Source organism: Sphaerodactylus townsendi, linkage group LG08 (assembly GCF_021028975.2).
Source record: "Sphaerodactylus townsendi isolate TG3544 linkage group LG08, MPM_Stown_v2.3, whole genome shotgun sequence".
NCBI classification, from domain to species: domain Eukaryota; kingdom Metazoa; phylum Chordata; class Lepidosauria; order Squamata; family Sphaerodactylidae; genus Sphaerodactylus; species Sphaerodactylus townsendi.
In genome coordinates this window covers 43,845,713-43,872,026 of record NC_059432.1, presented here as the reverse complement: position 1 = coordinate 43,872,026, position 26,314 = coordinate 43,845,713, and the positions used below count along the sequence as shown (strand labels likewise).

Below are 26,314 nucleotides of genomic sequence, written 5' to 3'. Positions count from 1 at the left end.
AGAGGGAATTAGCTAGACTCGACACAGAGCAAGAGGGGGATCATAACAGGAATCAATAATCTGTGTTTATCAGAATAATCCTGGGTGAAAACTGTCAAATGAGCAGGTAGTTGTATAATTAAGATTGGTTCTATTAAGAAAAAAACATAGTAAAACAAGAAATATATAAAATAGTAAAATAGTAAATAGTAAAACAAGAAATGAGCATACATGCAGAAAGTATACAAGAGCTGACTAAGAGAAAAAAAAGGGAGTAACTTGGATAGGGTACAAGTCTTGAACGGACACCCAGGGAAAGAAGCACTGAAGAGGAAAATGACCTGTGTTTCCAGGAGCAAAAGGAAGAGCCCACATGCCAGTGGGGGGTACATGAACAGATCTATCACTCACACACATGTGTGCGCATGTGTGTATACACACAATGAATGGCCAAAGGACCAATATTCATACCTCAGAATTGGTCCTGAGGTAATATGAGGTAAGCTGTCAAGAAAACCAGAGACAAAGAATTTATTATTTTTTCAGGGTTCAGACAGAAAGATAGGAGAGGCTTGATGGGTCATCAGGACCCAAGACAGTGCCTGGATTGCTTTCTTGAATACTGATTGATTGCTGGGATGGGTGCAGACAGGGTAAGCAATAGTCTGCTCAGAGCACTGATTGAATCACCTTAGAGTGACACAAAGCAGATTAGCCAGGTACACCTTAGGGCTAGGGCAGAGGTCTGCAACCTGCGGCTCTCCAGATGTTCATGAACTACAATTCCCATCAGCCCCTGTCAGCATGGTCAGTTGGCTATGCTGGCAAGGGCTGATGGGAATTGTAGTTCATGAACATCTGGAGAGCCGCAGGTTGCAGACCGCTGGGCTAGGGGAAGAGTTCAACTGCCTTCCTGCCAAGCTTGGCACTCAAGGTAGATCCCAAAACACTCCACAGGGCATCTATTTTGGGGAGTAGTGAGCTTTTGGCTCCTGCGCCTTTGTGGCACCCCTTAATGGGTGAAGAGGTCTGACTGCTTACACTATGACATTCAGAATTGTTACTAGATTTTAGGTGGTGGATTTTTTTTTCTTCATGGGTATTGTTTTAACTCATAACTTATTCACAATCTACTAATTTTGGGGCAATGTAAAGCTTTGTCATTTCATGACCCCTTGTCCTAAACTTTCTTTTATAAAGCTTTGGAGTTCCCCTGGTTTCTTATGATTACCACCATAGAACATCCCCTTCCTGTGCTATATTGCACTGTACTTATACACGAGAGTGTGAGCTTCCCAGATTTATTAGAGAGAATTGTTGCTCTAAAGTTGTATTAGACTAATCCATCACTACAGTTAGCTGTAGCTCAAATGATATATTAGCGTAATAATCTGAACAAGGCACATTGATGATATATTGCTCAAAATATGGCACCATTTACAGAAGTAAGGTTCCAGGAAACTATTCAGCATAATTACAAGCCGTTGGCTGACTTTTACTGGAAATAAAGTCAGCCAATACACACAGCATAATAGCAACTACTTTCATGAAATGGGATTTGTGACAATAGGATGACAAATTTTCAGCATTGTTTTAACTTCTGTTGCACGAGGCTTGGCTGCTTTTCTTTGGCAGAAGCAGCCTGGGTCATTGGTCAGGAGACAAACTAGATAGGACCTCTTTCTAGTTGTGTATCCCACACCAGCAATTCTCCTTGACATCCATCATTTCTCTTTCATTTACGAGCATCTCAGGAGCAGTTAATGCTAAAGAAAAATAGTGTTTTGTATAGGACTGGCACTACTGGATGGTGTAAGAAGGAAATTTCTTTTTAATGTGCTTGTGTATATGTAGTCCTGGTTAGTCCTGGTTAAAAAAATGTTTTATCTGGTCCAGAACCATTGGTCTTTTCTGCACGGCCAGCTAGCGGGGGTGCATCGGCATAGTATATGCCGATGCACCCCCATGGGACAGTTTGCACGGACGGTCCCTCTGGGTTCACCACCTGCAGCGCAGCCTTTGCACAGGCTGCACCGCCCCAAAATGTCACTTACCTCCTGTCGTCTGCCATCACGTTGTGGAGGCCAGGGGACACGCCCCCCTGGCCAGAGTGACGACACTGGAGTCAGAGGCCAGGAGGCAGGTCCCCTGGCCTTCACAATGTGACAGAAGGTGACAGGAGGTATGCGAGGGCCGGGGGGGAGGGAACGCCAGCTTCCACCCGGTGCCGTTCGCTCAGCACCAAATGGATGCCAGCATTTGCAAAAAAAAACCTTGTTCCCCGAGCGAGGTTTGAAACACCATTTCGGTGGGGGGAGAGCGCTGCTGCCAAATCGATTTGCGAAGGGCCCCCTCCAAAACGGTGCAAGGGCTCCCCTCCAAAATGGTGTTTTTGGCCCGTGCAGAAAGGGCCATTGAGAACAAATGGTAACAACCTATGCATTTTGTACTTCAGTGGAATAGAAGCTTTTTTTCTACCACCAAATAAAGTTATGTCTCTCTTGTCTAAGGCAAGAAGCACCTAGGTATTCTGAATATGCAGATGCTCAGCATTTCTTTTCCTCTGCAAAGTAGCACCAGGAAAAGGGAAATTGCAATAGACAGTTAAAACATCTTCACCATTTTTTCCACAGCAAAGTTTCAAGATTCATGTTTGCTGCAACAGCATAGTCCTGGATCCCGCCAGGACATAACATGTATATCCATTCACTATAGAATCTTGGGTCTACATATACACAAGCACATTAAAAAGAAATATAATAGGAAAGGGGGAAAGAGGAGGCAGATCTAAATTCAGAAGTTTCACTTTTGTTAGGTACTGTCAGAGGAAACCTGCAAGATCTGAAACAATTTCACAGGGCCTGTGAGATAGAGCTGTTCCTTCATGCCTATGATTGAGGCAGCAGTGCTATTCCACCGAGAAAGCCTCTGTTTTCCTCTCTCCTTCCCTCCTCCTATTTTGTTTTGGGTGATTTCCTCACTGGTGATTAATCCTGGGATAGTCACTCAAAATATCCAGGTTCCCTCAAGATCTCCTCACAGAGTGATTCCCTACTGGAAATTAAATATAGTTAAAACCAAGTTTAAAAATAAACTACACCTTTTCATTGGGGTTTCAACCTTCCCATTGCAGCATTTATTCAGTGAAGACATGTAGGACTATATCGGGTTCCAGAAATACAGCAATCCCCACAACAAATTGATCTCCGTTTTTTGTCTCTCTTGATTGGCTGGCATGCTGTACTGGGGCAGGTCCTTTTTCTCCCCACAAAAAACACGATCACTAGATGGTCCATGGTTAGAACGTCCACCCCTGCTTTCTGATTGGTTATCGTTTCTCGTTTTTATGTGTTTTCATGTTCTTGCGAGACCTAACGTTTTCTCGTGTTCTCACATTTTTGTCAGCAGCTACTTTTAAAAAGTTTTCCTTTGCGGCTGAAAAACTGGTTTTTGCTCGTTTGGAAGGGTGAATGGCTTATCGTTTAAGCGGCTGCTCGATCTCCTAATGGCAATGGTTTACCGGTTCACGTGTCCTCATCTCCTCGCACATGCGCTGTCTGACTCCAAAGGTGAAAATGAAACCAGGAAATGTTGCGCGCACATTGCTCAGTGCCCGCCGATCACTGATTGGTTGTTGACATTTACATCATGCTCCATGGCAGGAATTTTAATTAAAGATTACTTCCCCATTCCTCCCCTCAAGACTGGGAAAAAACACGGTAAAAGAAAAAGTTGTACTTTCAAGCAGGTACAGCCAGGACGCGGAATAAGGGGGGGGGGCGAGCACCAGAAACAGCAAGAAACCCTCTTTGTCGCTCAAGGAGTGGGGAGGCATTCCTGAAACCTGGTTTTTTCGCATCAGTACCACGTGATTAATTGCCAGTGGGGAATTGACCACAGCTGAACTGTGGAACACAGATCAGTCCCGTTTCTGGTGCTCCCCCCACCCCCCTTATCATGGGATTTTCCTGGACCTGCTAGTATATGCACCTTTTTGGGAAAAAAAAACCACTCCAATTGGAGCTAATAGGAGATGGGGCTACACATTTGAGGGTCCATAACTTTGGCCCCCTCGAACCAAACTTCACCAAACATTGGTGTTATCATGAGGAGAGTCTTCTACTAATACCACCCAGGTTTTGTGAAGTTTGGTCCAGGGAGTCCAAAGTTATGGACTCCCAAAGGGGGTGCCCCATCCAGCATTGTTTCCAATGGGAGCTAATAGGAGATGGGTTGACACATTTGAGGGTCCACAACTTTGGCCCCCATGAGCCAAAATTTACCAAACCTGGGTGGTATCATCAGGAGGGTCTCCTAAAGATACTCTGAAATTTTGGTGCTGCTAGCTTAACAATTGCACCCCTGAAAGCAGGCACCCCCCCCCAAGGGGCAAACCTAGATGTCTTCAGTAGAAACATGCTGCAGTGAGGATGTTGGAACCTGGATGAAAAGGTGCTGATTCTTTTGAAACTTGGTTGTATCTAGATTAAATGTTCAGTGGGAATTCGACCTTGTTTTCTTTCTCACACTGCTCGGATGAGAAGTATATAAGATTTATCTGTTTTTAATCCATCAATTTTTTTAGTGTCGTCTGGATGGATTGTTACTGAGATTTTATAGTGAGAGACTGTATTGATTTTATTGCCACAACTTTCAAGCAATCTCCCAAATCTATTGGGGGTGGGAGTTGCCAGGACATCAAGGGGATGTGTGATGTCACTTCCAGTTAAGCAATTGAAAGAGATGTCATGGTGTTTCCATGACACTCCCCCAGAGCTGAGAGGCAGGAGTAGGAGACCTGGTAAGCCTAAATTTACAAGTGACAATTTTAAAATGCAATACCAATAAAAACAATAAGCCCTGGATGCAGACCAGAACACATTTGCTGTTATGAATTAAACCTGGCAATGCTGCCTTCATGTTTGGTTGTCTATTGTTCCTCCCTTAGCCATGGGTTATTTGGAGGACAGGTTATCCATAAATATCTGGTAACATTCCATTCCTAGATGAGCTTCTTTGGTTGCTTTCATTACTTTAATATACTACTGTTAAAGTGATAAATACATTCCTGCTTTCCCTGCCTTCCCCATCTTCAGGATTGAAACACATTTATCTGAACCTCAAGTAAGCTTAAAATGTTTAAAGTTAGAACCAAAACATAGAGGCAAAGGATATTTCTGAAAAGCAATCATCGGCAATTACCTATGGCCGGCTCTGTCCTGCCCTTGCCCTGCTCTGGTGCAAAAGTCGCACCAGAAGAGCTGTTGCTTTCCACGGGAAAAGTGAGAAGAATGGGTGAGGCAAGAGGGAGCACATTGGGACAAGAAAACTTGCCCCTATGCACTTCCTCCCTCAGCATGCCACAGGGAGGAAGTGTGTTGGGGCATGATATTTGGCCCTGATGTGCTTCCACTTCTGGCACGCACCAGGAAGGAAGCATGTCAGGACAAGATTCCTTGCCCCAAGGCGCTGCCCCATGGGGTAATCAGCCCATGTGTGTTTTTCTTAATCATTATTATACCAAATCTAGGTAAGGGAAACAACAGCATTCTAAACTTTTCTAGCACCCTTTACTCTGATACTTGGCTGTCTGATTTAGAGTTCATGAAAGTCATAGGAGAGAGAGTGAAAATAATGTCTCAGTAGATAACTTACAGGGAAGGTTACCACTTAACAGGTATACTGATATTGTTATTCAAGAGATTCCAGTTGATAGGTATTTCCAGAGTGTTTATACCAAGCACATTGATTTTTCACTGGCTTGGAGAGGACTTTGCTATTATACAATTAGTGGTTCCTGTTTTCCCTAGCTGCCTTGTTTTCTGGTTCTGTTTTCTAAATATGCAAACATTTTGTTTATATACTAGACCACAGGTTTTGTGGGAGGGGGGGATAGAAGCAAATATTAAGCACACCCCAAACGGCAGAGTCCCAGAAGCTATATTCAGTAAACCCCCAAAATGTTGCTTTAAAAATCATGGAACTACACACAACATGTAACACTGCCCTTAAACTAATGTTAAGAAGTTGTCTGTCTTTACCCTTTAATGTGGCAGTCAGGGTTGGTGTGAAAGAATAAACCTTTATTGCCCCAATGCCACAACTTCAATCCCAATTTCCACCTCTCCACTGATTGCTTTTAAAGAAAATTAAAGATTCCTAGAAATTCAGTAATACATCTTCAGCTTCTTACTTAATTGATCCCCTAAGGTAAGGAAAAGGAGAAAAGACAAATACTAAGAACCCAGAGCAAATAGAAGGGGGCTGTGCCAACTATATCTGCCCCCAAACCCTGAATGTCTGGCACCATTTGGCTGCTAAATGTGATGTTTGATGTGTTATTTTTTATATATTATTTGTTCACACTCCTCCAAAATAGCAGCTTTCATAGGTTGGCAAACACCTCCCTCTGTTGGCTCTTCCTATAAAACAAGGATCCCTCTTGCCTTGAAATGTGACAGGCTTGATCCCGTAAGTAAGGGATATAATCCCATAAATCAAACAGAATTTCAAGTGGAAATGAATCATTGGATCGCAACACAGTGAAATAAAATGAAAGAAAAAAATCTGCGCAAGAAAGAGATGCACACTGGTAGGATTAAAAAAAACTGGATAATGCTAGTGGTATGTGGATCAGTGATCCTTGTTTAAAATAAGAAGCAATTCTGACCTATGGGTGCTTTTGGCTCCTGTGGAAACTTAAGATGAAATGTGTTGATTTTGTTTCAGAACCTCATAGTGTTGGCTCCTCAGTTACAAAAGGGAGGGTATTATTCACAAATCCTCACCCCCACCCCCAAAGGCATGGTTTGTGAGAAGGGAATGCAACCCAACACTGAAAGATAAGCAGAGTGTTGATGAAATTTGTTTTTCCTTAATAAGTATGAGGTGGGAGTTGTACAAGAAAGCAGTTATCTGGAGAGCCGGTGAGTCCTTACTGTACTTAAGACTGCCAACTTTGTGTTGGGAAATTCCTGGAGATATGGGGGAGGGGAGAGACTGGTGTTTAATGCTATAGAGTCTAATTTACAGAGCAGCCATTTTCTCCAAGAGGGCTAATCTCTATAGCCCAGAGATCAGTCATAATTCTAGGAGACCTCCAGGTCCCATTTGAAGGGAGAAAATCCTAATAACAGTAGGAATTACTTCATCAAAAAGGTTTTTTTTCCTGGGCAGTCATGATCTTGAGTCTTTTTCTCTCACTGAATAGTGCTTAACTACCAGTAATCCAAACACTTGCTACCAATCCCCAGTACTCAGAAATATATCAGCCAAACAGCAAATTACTAAAATAGGCTGAATAGCATATTATTAAAATATGCTGAAAGTCCTTCACTTCAAAATCAATTCATACATACAGTGAATGTATGAGAACAGTTTCAAGAGCATTCATTATTGCAGTGTTCACACACACACACACGCGCGCGCGCGCACACACACACACATGCAAATTACAAGATACAGCGAATTAAAGTGCTATCTGAAACTGGGTTAAATATGTTCAGCACCCAGAATTTCTAACGAGAAGCCTAGATATACAATGTTAGACAAGTTTTAGATTTATTTTATTGATTTTATAGGGAATTGGGAAATTACAAAATACTTAGCATAATGAACAATAGAAAGACAAGAAAGTGTGATAATCCTACTCAGTACAAAATATAGTCTGTAAAGTTAACATCCAATAGAAAAAGGTAAATACAATCCAATATCAATCAACTAGAAGCCTTGTTAATAAAAGAATACAAAAAATAAAAATGGTAGGGTAGAGTGTATAGAAAACAGGAAACTTGAAAAAGCTAAACTTAAACAAAAGTCATGACACAGAAACTACTGATAAATTATCATCTTCTGGTTGCATAACTTCTTCATAGACATAAGAAATGATATTAATAAAATCCAATTTGGAGCACTGTCTGCAAAACACAGTTCAGCTCAGGGCACTGAGGTAACACACAAAGGAACTTCAATGGCCTTCTACATGCTTCAGTATGGTGGAGCCATTGTGATGTAGTGGTTAGAGTGTTGTAGAATCTTGGAGACCACCTGAGTTTTATTGTACATGAAGGGAAAAGATTGTCTCTCTATTAACAGTAGTATGAAAGGACGATTTGTTCTGGGGAAAAGATGCAGCTGCTTACTGAGTTTACATAGAAGTTAGATGTTGAGGAATCTGAGATAACCAGATCAGCAGTTCTCTTTCTGCATTCTAATCCAGTGATTCTTCCTCATTATCAGTCCATCAGATCATGTCTGGTTTTCCACAAGTCTGTTGGGGAGGCACTGCTGGAGCTTTCATCATATCCACTCCAACAATATCCTTCCTCACTTGTTCTTATGAGGCAGGCTGTTGTGGTTTCCCCCTTGCACCCAACTGAGACTGGCACCGACAGCAGTGATGAAGAGCATGCATGCGAGAGCGGCGAGGAAGAGGAGCCAGCGGGCAGCGAGGATGGGGCAAGCCCTCTGGCTCCACAATGGAAAACTGGCATTCTGGACCTGTGCCACAAACAGACCCGGAAGTGTCAGACAGTACAGAAGATCAGGTCCCAGGACTGTCTCACTTGACCATCAGGGATCCACCTTCAAAGTCCAGGCCTAGAAAGCACAGCATGGCTGTTTATGCTAGTCCATACGAGAAGAGATCACCAAATACTCCTCTAGTAGCAAATATGGTAAGCTCTTCCCATAAATTTTAGTTTCTTTCAAATTACTGCTGCTAGTGGTGTTTCAGTAAGTAGTATTCTCAGAGCAAAATCAATATAGTTTAATCCTTGCCAAACAACCCTGGGCATAAATAACAAATATTATTTAAAATGTTTTTTCACAAGCATTTTCAGACATGGTTAGTACTATTTTTCATGTCCATGTAGTATATAAATTCAGCCAAGTTTGCTTTATGAAGAAAGGGCAAAAACCAAGTCATTAGGGTCTTGTTTGAGAAATGCCAGATAATGAAAGTAACTGGCCTGATCCTGTTTTAGTTTAAAGTCGCCATAATTACTGATGTACTTGAACACGAAACAAAGGATTACAGCCAAAGTTCCACAAGCAGAATGGAACTCACTTTCCTACCCCCATCTCACTACAGTATGACATAAATGTGCATCTGACATACAACCGTGTATCTTCCATATGCACAGTTTTGCAGTGCGATCCATGGAAGGGAGCAGGAGATGGGAAAAATGACTCATGGAAGTGGTACAAGGTCATGCCAGCACAACTGCCCACTCTGCCAGTGAAGGAGCAAATAAGCTGGTGGGGTGGGGGGAATATGTTAGCAGTGGAATCCGGAAGCTGGCAAGTACACAAGCAAACCCGGAAGCTGCCTCTGCATTGGTACTCCTCCAGTGTAGGAGTACATGCTGATGTTGGTGGATGTGGTCCAGGGGCATTCCCAACGGTGGAGACAAATTTAGTCAACTTCCAAAGGGCTTTCAACCCGGGAACACCCCAACAGTGGCCACAGACTTCCGCCCAAAAAAAATGTGGTGTAGCCCATTTATGGGGGTTTTCAGGCAGACCAGAATTTCTGTTTTTCAGCTTCACACACAACCATGAATCTACCCTCCCCCTCTCATGAGTTGCACTATTGCATATTAGAAAACCAGCATTAGAAACCTAAGCATTAGGTAGCAGTTCAATTTAATTCAATTAATATATCCAAGTAGTACTGGTCTGAAGAAATTTACGCCATCCTTCCTTGATCCGTCAAACCACCGGTTTCAGGATCTTAATTGAAACTGGTAGATCAATCGGTATACATGTTACATTTCTGAGCTGCAATTGTGTGGTATCTATGATGATTTTGGCACTGCTGTCAATATTTATGGAATAAGATTCTACATTTTAAACACAGTTTTTTCTATGTGAAATCTGGTTTTGCTGATTATTCTGTCCACAAAGGTATGCTTTAGGGCACAAGCAACTCAATTATTATGTTGCTTGTAACTCTAAATTCTCCTGTTTTAATAAAATTTATAATCTTTACAAGCTTCAAAGTAGATTTTGTTTGGGAAAGCAAAAAAAATACATGGCATGAAAGCAGGTAATTGTTGTGGAGCAACAATACATCTATTTCACCTTTACCTTAACCAAGTTTTTATTTTCCTTCCTAGCCATGTCAGTGATTGATCATTGCAAAGTGATGCTTTTTGGTCCAAGAATTTCTAGAAATCCATCCTGTATTGCCGACTGCAGTTGCACAGAGTAGTCATGTGTTTGAACTCTGCAAAGTGTTGAAAACCTTTCTTGTCTTAAAGCAAACATTTAATCAATTACAGCAGTTGTGAGGAAGATAAAGTTACACAGTGGTAGAGAGATCCACATGCCACTAGAGTTACATCCCTTTATGCAAGTTGTCTTGCTGCTTGTGTAATTCTTCAGCCAGTTTAGTCAAGAGCTCAGTAAGTTGTTCCCCCTTTTCCCTCAAGGCAGAGAGGTGTCAAGTAATTTTCTCTGTTTCTTTGCCCTCCGGCAGCATTATCTGGGGATGCTTATCCAAAAGCTCTCCACCTCACTAGAGAGATTATTTTTCTTCACATTTCCTCCTCTGATGACACTCTAGTATCTTAGAATTACAGCACCTTCTAGCCATCTGTCACAGACACTTGGCTGAACACATATTTCGCTCTTACATAAATGATTCCCTTGTTATTTAACCTTGTAAAACAATCTTGGATTCTACAGATGCTGGGCAGCCTTGATTTAAAGCTTGCTCCTGATGAACTGCAAGGAACTATCCATAGGAAAGACTATTTAGTTACAATTATTGCCCCCCATAAAGTAGCTTTAATGATTTACATGTGCTGAAATAATTGGACCATGGTTTATCATTTGTTACCAGTTCCTATTCAAACTTTATGTAATCAACTTGTATTAGAAAAAATTGTCTAAGATGAAGAAATTAGGGGATTGCTTATTTCAGCTTCCTCACCTCCGGTCCCTGTTGTTTAAGTATAGAACAAATATAGCATACTTCACAATCGATTGACTTAAATCTTGAATGAAAAAGCACAGACTGTTATTCATTCAAAATCCTTGTACATTTGGGAACAAGTGTACTTCAGTGTTAAGAGGTTTAAAGAACCAAAAAATTAGCCAAGAAACAAATGAAAAAAAATATGATAGGGACTAAATCAGATGCACGAACTACTATCCTATAGCTAAATTAAGTGGTCTAGAACAATGGGGAAGTATATTTACTAACAATTACCAATTGCCCTCAAGCAGAGGCATATGGGGCCCAGATTGCACCCGGAGGTAAAACCTCCTCCAGGTGCTCCCCCCACCCATGGTGCAGCCCCCCCCATGTGGCATGGTGCCCCTCTCCCACCCATTCCCCTAAAGCCACACTTACCTAAGCCAGTGGGGGATTCTCTTGCTCCGGGGCTGCTGCCTGGGCAGGGAAGAGAAGCTGGTGTGCACAAAGGACGGGGAGAGAAGTCTGCCGGCTTCTCTTTCTCTCACCTGTGGCTTCTCTGGCACTGTGGGTGAGGGGAAGAGAAGCCGGTAGGCTTCTCTCCTCATCACTGCATGGTGCACCCACAGCTTCCTTGGCACTGCGGGTGCAGGGAAGTTGCGAGTGCACCATGCAGTGATGGGGAGAGAAGCCTACTGGGAAGATGGGAAGAGTGATGGGAAGAGTGATGGGAAGAGAAGCCCATCCCTGCCCCTGCGGCACCAGAGAAGTCACAAGAGAGGGGAAGAGAAGCCTGCAAACTTTTACTCTGAAGCTCTAACTGCAACACCATACTGGCTTTCATGAGGGGCTGTTGAACAGTAGCAAGCAGCGAGGTTTAGGTGAGTCATGAAGCTGAGTACTATCAATTCACCAGTGAGTGCTGTGGAAGTTGCTGTCAGGCCTAGCCCCAATCAGTGCTCCCTCGAAGGCCAAAACAGCCCTAGAAAATGTCCTGCCACTCCCCCTGACTGAGTGAAATCAAACCTAGAATGCTGTAGTTGCCTAACAACAGCCTGCAGTCTCTCCTTTTGTGATTTTGGGGTTTTTAAACTTCCTTTTTTTACTTTTTTATTTCAGATTTCAACTTTTCTGCAAATTTGGAGTATTGTTCAAATCTGTCGAAAAATCTGTCTTGCCCATTCACAGCTCCATCCTCTGGAATTAAGTATTTTCAGATTTGGCCAACTTCACTATTAGAATATAAGATTGATTAGGATTCAAGAACTTATTGCAGCTCCCATATACAGTGGGAAATTTAAAAAAACTCTTCCCCCCTTAGAACAGCAGAGTTTCTGACCAAATTGCAAACTGTTCTCTAAAATCCATTCTGTTCCCAAGCTGATTTCCCATAAGGCAAGAAAGGCTATTGGAGACACACAAACTCCAAGCTGTCTTGGGTAGATAGATGTCTTTGGATTGGAACCATTAGTCTCAAGTGATGCAGAGTCCACTAGGTGGCACTAGAATCAAACTCTAAATGAAACAGGTCCCCCAAAATCAAATTTTCTTTTAATGAGAAGACATCATTTTAGATACTGAAATTTTACGTTTTTATTTTAAATTTTCATAAGAGTTATCCATGTATAATCGGTTCAATTTGTATCCTTTTATCTTCCAATAAAGCTCAGACCAATGTTCATGGGCCATTCGATTACCCATTCGATTTAGCCATTTAGCCATTTGATTACCCTGTGAAGTCACTGGGGAACTCTCCGTTTCACAGTATTCAGAGAAGTCCAGACTTTTAAAAAAGAAAAGAAAAACCAGTTGCAGTCTGGTACATATCTCTTGTTAAAAAGCATGTTTCAGATTGTACACTGGTCTCTGATCTCTCCAGAACTTAGAAGCTAAGCAAGGTCAGAATTTGAATGCGGGGGCGGGGGGGGGGTCACCAAAGAAGAATCAGCCAAGGAAGGCAATGGCAAACTACCCGTGCTTCTCACTTGCCTTGAAACTCCCTTGCTGGGGCCACCATAAGTCAGTTGTGACTTGACAGTGCTTACATACCTACCTATTCACACAACCACTACGTAGCTGTGGGACAAAGGAAAAGTGTTTGCAAGTCCTGTGCCCATTGTATTGTCGAAAGCTTTCATGGTCAGATTCAACTAGTTGTGGTGGGTTTTCTGGGCTGTCTGGCTGTGGTCTGGTGAATCTTGTTCCTAATGTTTCACCTGCATCTGTGGCTGGCACCTTCAGAGGTGTATCACAGAGGGAAGTCTGTTACACAGTGTGTAACAGACTTCCCTCTGTCATACACCTCTGAAGATGCCAGCCACAGATGCAGGCGAAATGTTAGGAACAAGATCACACCAGACCAGAGCCACACAGTCCTGAAAACCCACCACAACCTATGCCCGTTCTTCCTCTGTGCAGAATCCATCACAGGGTTTGGCAAACACCACCAATACTCTAACCTAAAGTCATGTTTGCAACAGCAAGCCAGAGACCAGTTCTGCACAGAAACAGGCCCCGTGGGGAGTGTCACTTTTGAGAGTGTCACTTTTGATACTAGCTAGACTAACCCATGATTAATGGTATATGAATCTTACTGATATTATTTAAATTAAGCATACAATCTATTATAACCATTGTTTAAATGTTTGCTGTATGGAAGCTTCACACTGAGAAGATGTAAGGAGGTCTGAAGCAGGCAGGATGGAGGTTGCTGAGGAAATTACACCTTCTTCTACCTGTGTAACTTATATCACTTATAGACCAATAATTGGAGAATGGCCACAGGCGTATAACTACAAAAGCATTTACTGCTACAACTGTTGCAACAAAATGCAATCCAACATTGTCTGTATATTTGCTTCATTTATACGCCAAAGCTGCTTACATTATTCTCCTCTCCCCAACTTTAGTCTCAAAAGTATCTCTGTGGTAGGTTAGGTGGAGTGTAACTAATTGAAGGTCACCCATTGTGCTTCCATGGTAGAGTGAGGATTTGAACCTGGGTCTCCCCTATGGCCAAACTTCCCGATCAGACATATTCTAGTTCAATACTAACCACTACATCATAGTAGTTATTGTGATGCTAATGAATTATGACTGCAGACTACATTGAGATCTAAACCTTCAATATGCTTGGATTGCCTTTTTATATAGCTAATGTAGATAAAGGGAAGCAGGTATGAAGATAATCAATTCCAGTTACTTGAGAGTGGTTAACATTAACATCTTTATTGGAAGCCTTATTATGGGAGTGTCACTTTTGATACAGCATCCTTCAGACAGCTACATGGTATTCCCTGAACTTCTAGCTCCTCACTTAAATCATGGTAGCCTCATCAATCCAGACACTTCCTGTCAGTCTGCAAGCCAAAGACTTTGCAATTGTCAGTTCAGCAGTATCTACACTCTGTCAGAGCCATTATTAGTGCAAGGAGCACAGACAACAGAGAAGCAATGGTGTGCAATCAACAATATTGTGGGAATTATTTTCCTTTTTTATATTTAAGGTGGGAACTGGGATCAGCAACAAATCTGTCTGTGTGGTCTTTCACCAGATCAAGTAACTCACAGAGTGGGGCAGTGGGGCTTGGCAGGAGTGATATACTTCAGCAGACTGGGTTCATGAAGTCACAGGCAGATGAAAGTAAAGCCTGCTCCTTTCCTTGCAAGGTAGAAGTCCTGAGCTTCCTTCACCCCATTCTATGAGTTGAGGAGGACATAGCAATTAATGCGGGGCACTGATACCACCCCCTAAGGCATGGGGCAAACCAGGGGGAAGTAATGGTTTGAGCTGGCTGACTGAGTGAAATGGTATCACTAGGTGAAGGAAACAGAAGGGGGCCGGGAGGAAAGAGGCAACTGATGGCAGACATAATGGCACAAAGGAAAATGGGCACCCAGTGAGGAGCACCAAGGAACGTCACTTTCTACTTTACCTGTCTCTTCCCTCCCCCCTCAAAGCTCTGCCAGCATTAGCAGAGTATAGGCCAGTGTCTGGCAGAGATCACCATTGTTCTACCTCATTTCCCATTCATTGGGGTTAACAGTGGGGAAGCAAACAGGCAGAGGTGTATCTAGGGAAAATGTAACCCAGTTCAAAATCTGAGTTTCCCCACTCCCCACCATGGGCGGCTGCCCTCCCCCACCACGACCAAACTTTTTTTGCACCAGGTCATCTCTGCAAGTCTGCAGTCACTTGTTTTGAAGTCATGGAACGGGGGGGGGGGGAGGAAGAGGGGTGTGGAGGGAAATTTTCTGCCTCCCACTGACTAAATGTCAGCAGCCAGGGACATTTGAGTCTATACGTTCCCCTGGGCAGTACACCCCTGCAAACAGATGCTAGGAAATACATCCATGAATGCCACAGTGCCCACAGCGATCATGCCAGGTACTGTTGTTTTTAATTTCTGCAGGTGCTCACCACTGGAACTATTTTTGGCCTTAATCCCGACAACTTTCCAATGATATGGGAAATTATAATTTTAAAACTGAGCCTCCTCAGAAGGTGTCTGTTGTAGGGAAAGGAAGAGAAAGGAGTTTGAAAGCTGCTTTGAGACTCCTTACAGGAGCTAAAAGCAGGGTATAAATTCAAAACTCTTCTTCAAAACTCTTCTGACAAAACTTTCTGAGTGTGGTGAAACAAAGAGCGCATAAGCACCACCTGTTGAATTGCTGTTTCTCTTACCGCTCTCAAAAGTATAGGAACCCAATCAGAAAAAAGGTGAACATAATTACTCACTGTACACACCCAGGCCCATTTCTAGGAATGTTTACACACCATTAGGGCTACTTGCTTCAGTCAAACATTCTTCCTAGTAGGAAAGCTTAGGATCGTAGTCTTGATTTCCAGATGTTTTTGTTTTGTTGGCCTTTACTAGAAACCCTGAGAAGGAGCTGGAGAGTTCTTTCTCCCGCACACGTCCTCAGGAAAGGAAGCTCATGTGGAAAAGGATCAGGAAAACAAACTGAGGTGTTTCACAACGCAAAGCGCAGACCTGGCTTTACTGCCGCGGCTCTCCATTGAAACCTCCATGGACAGCGCGGGTCTATCTGCAAATTGGCGGCGCTGCGAACCAATCCGGAGAAAAGCTTCACCCTCGGGAAGGGTGTGTGTGTGTGTGTGTGTGTGTGGAGGGGGGTCATTAGTGATGCCAACGCTGGAGTCCAACCGGGGCGGCGGCAGAGGGTCCCCTCCAGCTGCCTCCGGGAGCGCTCGGCCCGCCTCCCCCTGCCCCTCCCGGTGGGCAAAAGGCGGGCGAGGGCAGTCCGGGCGAGGGGGCGGCGCTGGGCCCTGGTGCCTGGGCCGCCGTCTGGCCGGACTCGGGGCTGCCCACCATGAGCGCTCGCGGGGCACAGCAGCCCTCCGAGCTGCGGGAGGCGGCCGGCCTCTACGGAGACCCCCGCGGGCTCTTCCCGGCGCCGGGGGGCGGCTACGGCTTGGCCGAGGCAGGCGGCAGCCCCTACCTGTGGCTCAACGGCTCGGCGGTCCCGTCCCCCCCTTACCTGGCCGCCGCCGGCCCCACCGCCGCCGGCCCCTTCCTGCACTCTCCTGCGCCCTACGGGGCTGGCGGGCGGGCGCTGCTGGGCGCCCCGACGGCCGGGCCGGAGCTGGGCTGGCTGTCGCTGGCCGGCCAGCAGGACCTGCTCAAGCTGGTGCGGCCGCCCTACTCGTACTCGGCGCTGATCGCCATGGCCCTGCAGAGCGCGCCGGGCAAGAAGCTCACCCTGAGCCAGATCTACCAGTACGTGGCCGGCAACTTCCCCTTCTACAAGCGGAGCAAGGCTGGCTGGCAGAACTCCATCCGCCACAACCTCTCGCTCAACGACTGCTTCAGGAAGGTGGCCCGCCAGGACGACGACCCCGGTAAGCCTCGACGGGCAGGCGCCGGGCTTGGCCCTCCAGCCGCGCAACGCGGTCCCGGGAGCGTTTATTCCGGAGTTAGCCCCGCTTTGTTCGACGGGGCTTAATCCGGAGGAGTGGCCGAGGATTTGCACCCGAAAGCGAGCTGTCGGGGGCTCCCGCTGGGTCAGACTCGAGGTTGAGGCGTCACCTCGGCGTCTCTCCAAGCGCGGAGTCCTGCTCGCTGAAGGGCGAACCCTGGCCACACCGAGGCGCCTGGCGGGACCACCTGGGCGAGTCAGAGCGACCTGGGTCCTTCTCAGAATCAACCCCCCCCCCTCTTTAAGGAGCTAAAAAGTGGTCCAAACTAAAGAAGAGGTTGTTTCCCAGCAACTTTTCAGAAATGTTGGAGGGAGCCCCCATAGAACCAGCGGTGCGAACTGTTCCAGATCGGTAATATATATGGATGGGGTGCACATTCCTGGGTAACTGAAGGGGATGAATTAGTCTGTACTATATAGATTTGATCCTCTTCCCTTGAATAATCAGGTCGGTGCCCTTTCATGAGATGCTTAAACTTTTTTTTTAAAAAAAACAAACAAGTTCCCTACCCTTAATACATTTTTACTATACTGCGTTTGGGCATGGGGAGTGACCATTGTTCTGGATTAATTAACGCAAAGCAGAAAGGTATCCAGTATGGAGCAACCCTAAATTCTCCCCAATAAGGGGAGAATTTAGGGTTGCTCCATACTATTATTATTAGTACCTGCTGCTTCTGCATTAGCAGCCACTGAGGAGAATTCAAAGTTTTACTTCACCTATAAGTCTGTCTATAAATTACAGTTTTATCCTACCTTTCCTCTAATGAACTCTAAATAGCCTCCCCTTCCATTTTTCTTCAAAACAACCCTGTGAGGTAGGTTACACTAAAAAAGACTGGCCAATGCCATCCAGTGAATGTCAGGCCTGCATGGCCAGGTCCACCTAGCCTTAATCCAATTTACTAACCACTAAACCACACTTCTGCATTGGAAGGATGGAGAAAACCTTTTGACACTCTTGAATTATCCTCCAATCATAGAGCCTGTTTGGGGGGTGGGAGGGGGAATATGGAACAAACCTAATAAAAAATAGCACAGAGCTATTCGCCCTTCTTCATGTTGACCTTAAATGTGTTACCCAGAAATAAGTCTGTCCCACCAAAATCAAATTATGGGTTTAGAATTGAGGTGTTTATTTATTTACATTAGCAGCCATCTCTTTCACTGAGACTCAAGGCGGATTACATGGTGTAAAACAAGGTAATCAGCATGAGAGATCTGGCGCACAGTGCAATAGAACTAGTATTACAAAAATTAGAACCGTGCGGAAAAATGATCACACGTGATAGGATAATCAATACAGAAAATGGAATCACAAAAGCAACAAACAATGCAGTTAGAGCAAGAGAGTGCATAGAACAGACAACATATTGTCAGTATATTGCAGGGGTATTTAACATGCTGGACTGCCAAACCAGGCAGAAGCTAAACTGCTTTATGCAAAAACATCTCTGAAAGTTTAAGGTTACCCAGACCAGAAATGTGCAGCCCCCACTCCCTGCTATTTTGCAGCCTTGTTTTTGTCCACTGGTTTACATGCCCACATTTACAACATGCAAGGGGGAGCACAACAGTACCAGGAATCCATTGTAATTTGCTTCCAAATCAGCGGCTGTCATCCATCTCCCATGGACCTGTGTCAACAGATGCAAGCTTGCAGTCCACATTTTCACCTTCTTGTTTTGAAAAAAAAAACAACCTATTCCCCCAGTAACTTGCACAGTGAATAGTCTGTAGTCTTGTAGTCAGATTTGCCCCTTTGAGAAGAAAGTGGAGGTTTTCATCTTTTTCCTTCATCTTGAGCTATGGAAGCCTTCCTCTTTGGAAAAAGGAACTGACCGGACCCATTTTATTCAACCCAGCAGAATTAAAATGTAACTACTATTCACATATAATGCTAGAAGCCTCTTTGAGGCTCACATGCACACACCAACATTGTTTATGCACACGGGTAACACATTTACATGTGTATAAATGCTGGGGATGTTCTAATAGAAAGTAGTCCCTTGTAAAACTGAGTCTGCGTGCTAGTCAATGTGACTTTTGAATGTTTGAACCACGGACATGGAGAAAACACTGAATGTTTTTAATGTCATGTGCTAGTCGCCATTCCTGCACTTTCTTCACACCATGGCTTTCACTAGGATCTTATAATGAACAAGGGGAAGCGTTACACCAAATTATTCCACTGTTGTAACATTTGAATTGTTGCAATTGCTAGTGATGAGTTTTTTTCATAGTAGCTTCAGCCATAATCCAGCAGCATACATCACACAAACGCACCACATTCGACAATCAATTCAAAACTGGTTTTCCCTCCCATTTTGGTCTGAAATTATTTCTCAGTTCCCATCAGTATTATATATTACATTATTGAAAATGTTTACCAAAGATTATGCTTTCTGGCATTTTGATCCAAAATATATTGCCTGGAAGTAAATTATGCTAATAATCAATGTGGTCTCCTAGCAATGGCTTAGGATCATTGTATAAACATCATGGACAAATGGATTCTGTTTTCAGCAACATCATTTCAGAGGCTTGGCTTTGTATTAAGGCAAAGATTGTTGAAAGCCACCTGGAGTAGGGGAGGACGACAACCACTCCGATTAAGTATGAAACTCGGAGATTTAAAAAACCTTGGGACTCCTCAACCAATGCAGGCGTTAACTAATCAAGAAAAGTACAGAGACCATTACATAGTTTTGCTCACGGATAGGTCGTTTGCTAATCAGATACAGTTTTTCGAATGGTCTGTTTCTGTACTTCTCTTGATTACATAGCATTTTGTAGTCCTTTGACCTTGCTGTTTATATTTTTTTCTTCTTCATAACCTCATATATAAATGTTTACTTAGTGAGGAGTCCCACATACATTGGATGCAGCAAGTTCTGTAGTCCTTGAAAGCCTACATTACAATGCTTGTTCAACTTTAAGATGCCACAAAACTCCTGTTTATTTTTGCTACAGTCAGGCTAGCATTTAATTCTCTTCTGGAATTAAATTGCTGGCAACAGCATCTGTAACAATGAGTTCTAATCCATTAAACATATTTACTTGTAAGCAAAGTTCCTTTGATTTCTGGATGTTTCCCTTGTAAGTAAATGTGTTCAGGTTCACTGCTATACTGTCCCCTATTTTCCTATCTGAGTGTGCCCCTGAAGCCCAATTGTTTTCTCTAGATGGTGTCCACTTGGTTCTTATTTTGGAAAATAACCAGTAATTAGGGAACAGCATCCTAAACATACTATGTGAAAACCACACTGAAACCAATGCTGTTCGACGGTTGCAGGGCCATAGGGAGGAACGAATGTCTGCCCCTGCTGCTCTCTTTTGACCCATTTGGCCTATTGCCAGTCTGTCCAGAAATGTCCCACTTTCCAGATTTTCTGTCTGCCACTGCTAAATCCACATGCCCTGGATTGCTTCACAGGTAAAGGCAATTACTGGACCTTGGATCCGAACTGTGAGAAGATGTTTGACAATGGCAATTTCAGGAGGAAGCGAAAGAGAAGGTCTGATCCAGCAAACGGTCTTGGAGCCTCCGACAAAGCTGAGGACAAAGGCGGCGGCCAGCAAGTGCTGGAAACTCCTGCCCTGATCAACTCGGGCTCTCCTCAGCTTCCATGTTTGCAGAGTTCTGTGAATGACTGTAAATCCTCTAGCCTGGATTCCAGCAGTTGTGTTTCCTCCTTCTTCTCTACCATGAATGCTACAGTCCATAACAGAAATGGCTTCTCCAGGCAGCTGGGCTCTGAATTCCCTCATGGGAGGCAGAATGGGTCCAGTTTGAGCTCTTGCTCTGCCTCCAGCAGCCCAGCTTCTGGATTTGAACTTGGCTCTCAGAACCACTCCAGAGTCAATTACTATGCAGGGGCTGGTAGCCAGACAAGCTGGCTTAGCACCCCTGTCCTGAGCACCTTCAGTGTGAACAACCTGATATACAACAAAGAAGGGACAGAGGTTTAAAGGGACGGTAAAATAGCCTAGGTTTGAATTAAACAGTTGTTTTTCAGTGCTTCGCCATTTTGCCTTAAGGCTGTGGTACACGAAAGAGTAACCCACTAATAAAAGAGAACCTTGGGTGGTAGAATTGGGTGCCACTGAGGGTGGTAGATGAGAAGTCAGGCAGATCTGATCTGACTCCCAGGGTCAGATCCATTCCCCATGCCTTACTGTGAGAAGCAGGATCTGTACATCAGCATGAGAGTTCAGACTAATGGAACTACCACAAGAGAAATTCCCAGAAAATTGTACTACATGATAGTAGGAAATGGAACAATTTTGATTTTCCACCTCCAGTACCAAAATCGGGCCCTTTTTATGGTAGGACAGTGTGATTTTATGCCTTACAACAACTTTACTGCAAAATAAATCAAATAAAGAAATGTTGATGAAATATTTTTTCAAAAACCTTTAGTTATCTGAACTACTTGGGAGGAGATCCAGTGGTGGGATTCAGCACGTTTGCACCACTTTGGCAGAACCGGTTGTTAAAATGGTGCTTGTAAACAACCAGTTGTTAAATTATTTGAATCCCACCACTGAGGAGGTCCCTTTGGCTTCAGTGGCACACATTCCAGGGACCGCGCTAAGGTTAATTATCAGGTGTGGTTTGAATCATATTGATTTTGGGTAAAGACCCACACCATCTCATTCACTAGCTCTGTTTACAGTCTTTTTTGCTATGCATTTATGGCCTTAGATTCTTGCTTTTAACAAAATGCACTAATCCACAAAATAGGAGTATTTTAGAATGTGTGTACAGTAGCTGTATGTATCTCATAGAAGGAAATGTGTTTTGGAAAATGTTAGAGATTATAGAGTTTTAGATTCAGCGTATGTTACTACCCTGTTGCTGATCTATGCAATAAACAAGATAAAAATTGCAAAGAAAATTAGTATGTTTTAAATTCTAACTTGATATTCAACTATTGTGTTTATGAATTGAAAAGAGGTATAGTTATTACTTAAAGCTGAACTAGGTCTCACTAATGTTTAAGATGCAAGAGCCTTGATTGATGCCAACGTTTAATCTAGAACTTGTAATGGAGCAGTCAAATCCTTGGACCATGTGCAGAATTACTGTCGTGTATTATTTATTAAAATGATTGCTTCATATCTGGGATTAGAAGTACAGGCACCCAACCTAAGACAGATGGATGGTGTCATCTCAGGTTTCCTCACCTTCTGTTTGAATAAATAAGACCTAAGGAGGTCTGAATAGAAGAATGGGAAAGGAGGGGGATTGAAAGTTGACCTTTAAAGCACTGTGTCATGATAGCAAACACTGCTTGTTCTTCCTGTAGGTAAACAACCAGAGTTAGCCCAACTGTTTAAAAAGTTACTGTTAAAAATGGTGCGCTAAGAATAACTATTCTCATCTTGATCCAAATTATGTGGGTGAAGCCTGGTAAGGATTTTGTTCATTTCTATCCTGCTAGACAATTGAGAGTCTGATCTGCGCATGTGCTTTAGTCCAATAAATCTGTTGTTCTTTAAAGGTGCCCCAACATTCCTTTTTGGTTAAGAATCATGGTTGATTGCTCGTTTGATCGTTGTTTGAGTGTGCATAAGATTGTGCATTGTGCTTGGTGCTCTTTAAAATGAATGTTGTGTTCTTTAATGTTAAAAGGCTTATTAATATCTTTAAAGGTTTTAATAGATATATTAAGAGATATAATTATGGAAGATAGCAGTTAATCCCGAGCAGAAGGTCCATTTTCTCCCAAGTGTATCTTGTAGTCCTTGGCAAGTTTACTCAAATGTATATCCCTCTATGTTCAGGGGATGGTGTTCCTGGGGATGTGGGTGCACCACTGTCTGCTTACACAGAAGGAAATCCAGAGGAACTTGGTAGATACAACAATTATGAACTAAAGCAGTTAAGCCTAAGCAGAAATTCCATTCCTTTCCTAGTAGCCCTTGCCAAGTTTGATGACGGAATGTGCCCTCAAATCACAGCTGACTTCTAGCGACCCTGTGGCAAGAGACTTTTGTGGATAGTTTGCCATTGCCTGCCACGGCATCATGATGATCCTGGTGTCCCTTGGAGACTGCCCATCCAAACACTAACCAGAGCTGATCCCACTTAACCTTCTGAGAATTGACAAGATCAAGCTAGCGGCCTGAGCTATCTGGATCAGGCTCTGCCAAATTTTAGAGCATATTCAAGGGTGGGTGTTTGTGGGTATGTGGTGGCAATGGTCCATCTTCACCAGTCCAAAGCATGCAGACAATTCCACCTTGGGAGGGCACGTTTTCTTGGAAGCATCTTGCCTGACCCCAAGAGGGCTTTAAGAAGCAGAAGCGGCAGCGTGTGAAGAGTAATTTTCATGCCACTGATTCTCACGAGGATGTGACTGCGTGCGTTATTGTATGTGTGTGTGCGCGTTTGAAGTGCCGTCGCGTGGTTTCAAGAGGTTCTACTGATTCCAACCTTGAGCCGAGATCTTTCACTTGAGGAAGAGACTCTCTCGGTCGCTGGCCTTGCCTAGCGTGGCAGAGGTGAGCTGGGCCGCCGGCAGGCGCTGCCGTCCGGTTTCCTGGCGCCCGAGAGCGCGGATGCGCCCGTGGGAGCCGCTCCAACTTGTCCCGGCCGCCGGCACGACCGCAGCGGGCGCAGCCAGGAGGAGCCGAGCTCGACGGCGGCTCTTGTTTGGTTGTTTACAGGGCGGAAAACTCCCCGGCTCCTGTTTTCACACTCTACCATTACGGGCAGGTTCGCGTGTTGAGCACCCCTCGGCCCGTTCGTCAACAGCCGCTCTTTTCTTCGGGCCAACACAAAAGATCATCTTTGTGTCCGCCCAGGGAGCTGGAGAATAATTTATCGGAAGAATTTGGGATTTAATCGAGCGTCCAAAATTAATCCGGATCCCTGCTGGGGAGCCTTTTAATTACTCGTTTCCTGAATGCGAGCCGCTTTTGTGGGGGCGGAAAAAAAGAGAGAGGGAGACAGAGAAATGGAGAGGACAAGCCCCGTTCCTTCCGAGTGGCGACACAACATCTGAGGATGGGCGCTTCCAAGCCGGTCTCACGCTAAAGGCTTTGTAGTTTGGGGGGGGGGGGGAGGTCACGTGTCCACCTGCCAGCGCGGTCCTCGCAAGGGGACCTACTTCCAAGTAAAGGGCTCAGGGTCGGGGTCTCAGTTTGATGCACGCAGGCCGCCTCCAAGGCCTGTGAACTCGGAATTCAGGGCATCCACTAAGGCGCACACAGGAGCGCAGTTTGGAACTGGGAAAAGCCCCTTTGGTTGCAGAGGGAACACGCTCATGCCAACTTTCTTTCCAGTTTCCCGTTGCCATTAGCAGGACACCACAGTTGCCACGGACAGTTATGCACACATTCATTCATACCACCCCAGCGGGCTCAAAAGAACCCAACTCGCCCCAGGGCCTGGAGTGGGGCTTTGGCTCCACGTCATCGCCTGGCTGGCCGTGCGCGGATCTGAACTCGAGCCTCCTGTCTTCTAGTCCGAGCCTAACCACTATGCAACTCGCTGGTTCCCAAGCGAACATTTCCTACTAAAACGACAGGGTGGCTTTTCTCCAGGGGCGGGTGGGGGGGGGGGGCTGCGCAGAAAACGACCCGGAGCGCAGCGAGTGGCAGGGAGTACTGGCGACGGGCGCGGGGAGCTGGGGGTGGCCTTGCCTTTTATAGAGGGGTGTCCAATTGGTCTCTACAAGACCCAAGTTATCCGTTCTGATGGAGGAGACTGAGGCTGCTCTTGGGTTGGGCTGCAAAGGGATCCGGGCTTGCTGCTCTCCAGCCTACCTGTCTTGCCTGGTGGTTCTCGGCCGGGGCTGCGCGCCCCGTCGGTGGCCTGTCAGTTCCATAACTGCGGCTCGCAGCGCAGGCCCTCATTAAAGAGAAGGGAGGCCAACCAGAGTTCAGGCCAAGGCTGCCCGCTGGAGGAAGGCGCCCGGCCGGGCCCGGCGGCGTCTTCACGGTGGGCGGCTTGTCCCGCAGCTTCTGGGGCGGACTCCAGAGTGCAGGGAAACGGCCCGTCCGGAATAAGCGAGCAAGCTGGACGGGTCGGCTTGTTCCAAACCCCGTCTGTTTGCTAAGGGGGTCTCTCCGCCTCTATCGCGAGGAATCTTTGGAAATCTGAACGTTTTGCATAAACTCTCCTGAGCTGGGAATCCTGCCGTCGGGGGACAAAAAGGAACGGGAATCATGTTTTTGCTCTAGCACAAATTGGGGTGGACTAGACTAGAGCCCCCTTCCTCAGGTGCAAGTGTAGTGGATGCTAACTGGGAAGATATCATCTATGAGCTTCTCAAACACAGGTCTGTCCCTCAACATGCACCTTACAAAAGGATCTTTGGTCCACCAAAATTTACAACTAGAATAGAACCTTGCAACAAGACTACTAAGGCTCAGGTGACAGGTGACTACTAAGGCTCAGGTGACTACTAAGGCTCAGGTGACAGAAATATACACAGGGGGCTACAGACAGGGTAAAAAAACCCTGGGCAGTGAATTTGCTTCTCCTCCCACTCCCAAACCCACTATTTTCACACAGTGGGACTTGCTTCTGATTATGCATGCTCAGAATTGTACTGAGTAACAAAACTTAGGCAAGTTTGCTCAAAGGTCGGTTCTACTGAATTCTCTGGGACTTACACCAAGTAAGCCTACACAGGACTGCGGGGAAAGTTGTGCTTAGGATCTGAATTCACTGAAGGTGCATGACTTTGCTTAATGGAATAAATGGAAAATTCCTTTCCTGAAGCTACATGCTTACCTGGGAGTAAGCCCTACTGATCTCAAAAGGATTTTTTTTCCTGCTTGAGATTGTGCTGTAAAGGTTTGACTTGGAGTGGATCATGCGATTGGTTGTTAAGGCAAAGAATTAATCCTGTGAGTGCTGTGAGTATTTCCATGGAAGGGGAGTGCTCAGACACTCTAGGAAACATTACAGCATTTAAAGTTGTCCAAAGAGCCTGTTGCTGTTATCTCTATTTAAAGCTAAACCACCTGGCTTTAAACTAATAAGGGCTAAAGAAGATACAATCAACCCCATCCTATTCAGGCTTCACACCCGCCAATTCAATGGGGCTTGCTCGTTGGAGTGAGCAAGAATTTTCAGAGGGAGAAAGGGAAGCTTTGAGTGCCAAGTCAGTTATGTGGAAGCAACTTCCACTGAAATCAAAGTAAAACGGTAAAGTATATCAGCAAACTGCCCTCACTGACTTATCCCCATAGAGTTTTTTTTAACTGACCTTTCAGCATACGGTGCCATTCTATTTAACATTGAGGAAAGGTTTACAGCACCAGGAGGCATCCAGGAGTGATTCTGCAATTAATTTTTTGAGGGGGCAGGAATGTGATGGAAGAGAACTTGGCGGACAAAGATCACAAGCAGGCCTTCTTATTTGAAAAATGAGGTCCCCATTGTCTGGAAATCAAAGGAAGTAAATAAAGCGAAACACCTTCTAATTGGTGCCCAATGGGACGCGCTCTTCTCAT

At 44.7% G+C, this 26,314-nt stretch overlaps 1 protein-coding gene across 1 annotated transcript; it reads left to right on the top strand.

The window, feature by feature from the left end:
- The first annotated feature begins 8,390 nt into the window (after positions 1-8,390).
- Positions 8,391-22,346, top strand: FOXI2 (forkhead box I2). The gene is made up of 3 exons (XM_048506883.1): positions 8,391-8,654; positions 16,151-16,763; positions 20,277-22,346. Exons 1-3 carry the CDS (start codon positions 8,391-8,393, stop codon positions 20,810-20,812), a joined length of 1,413 nt encoding a protein of 470 aa, XP_048362840.1. The 3' UTR covers positions 20,813-22,346.
- The last annotated feature ends 3,968 nt before the right edge of the window (positions 22,347-26,314 follow it).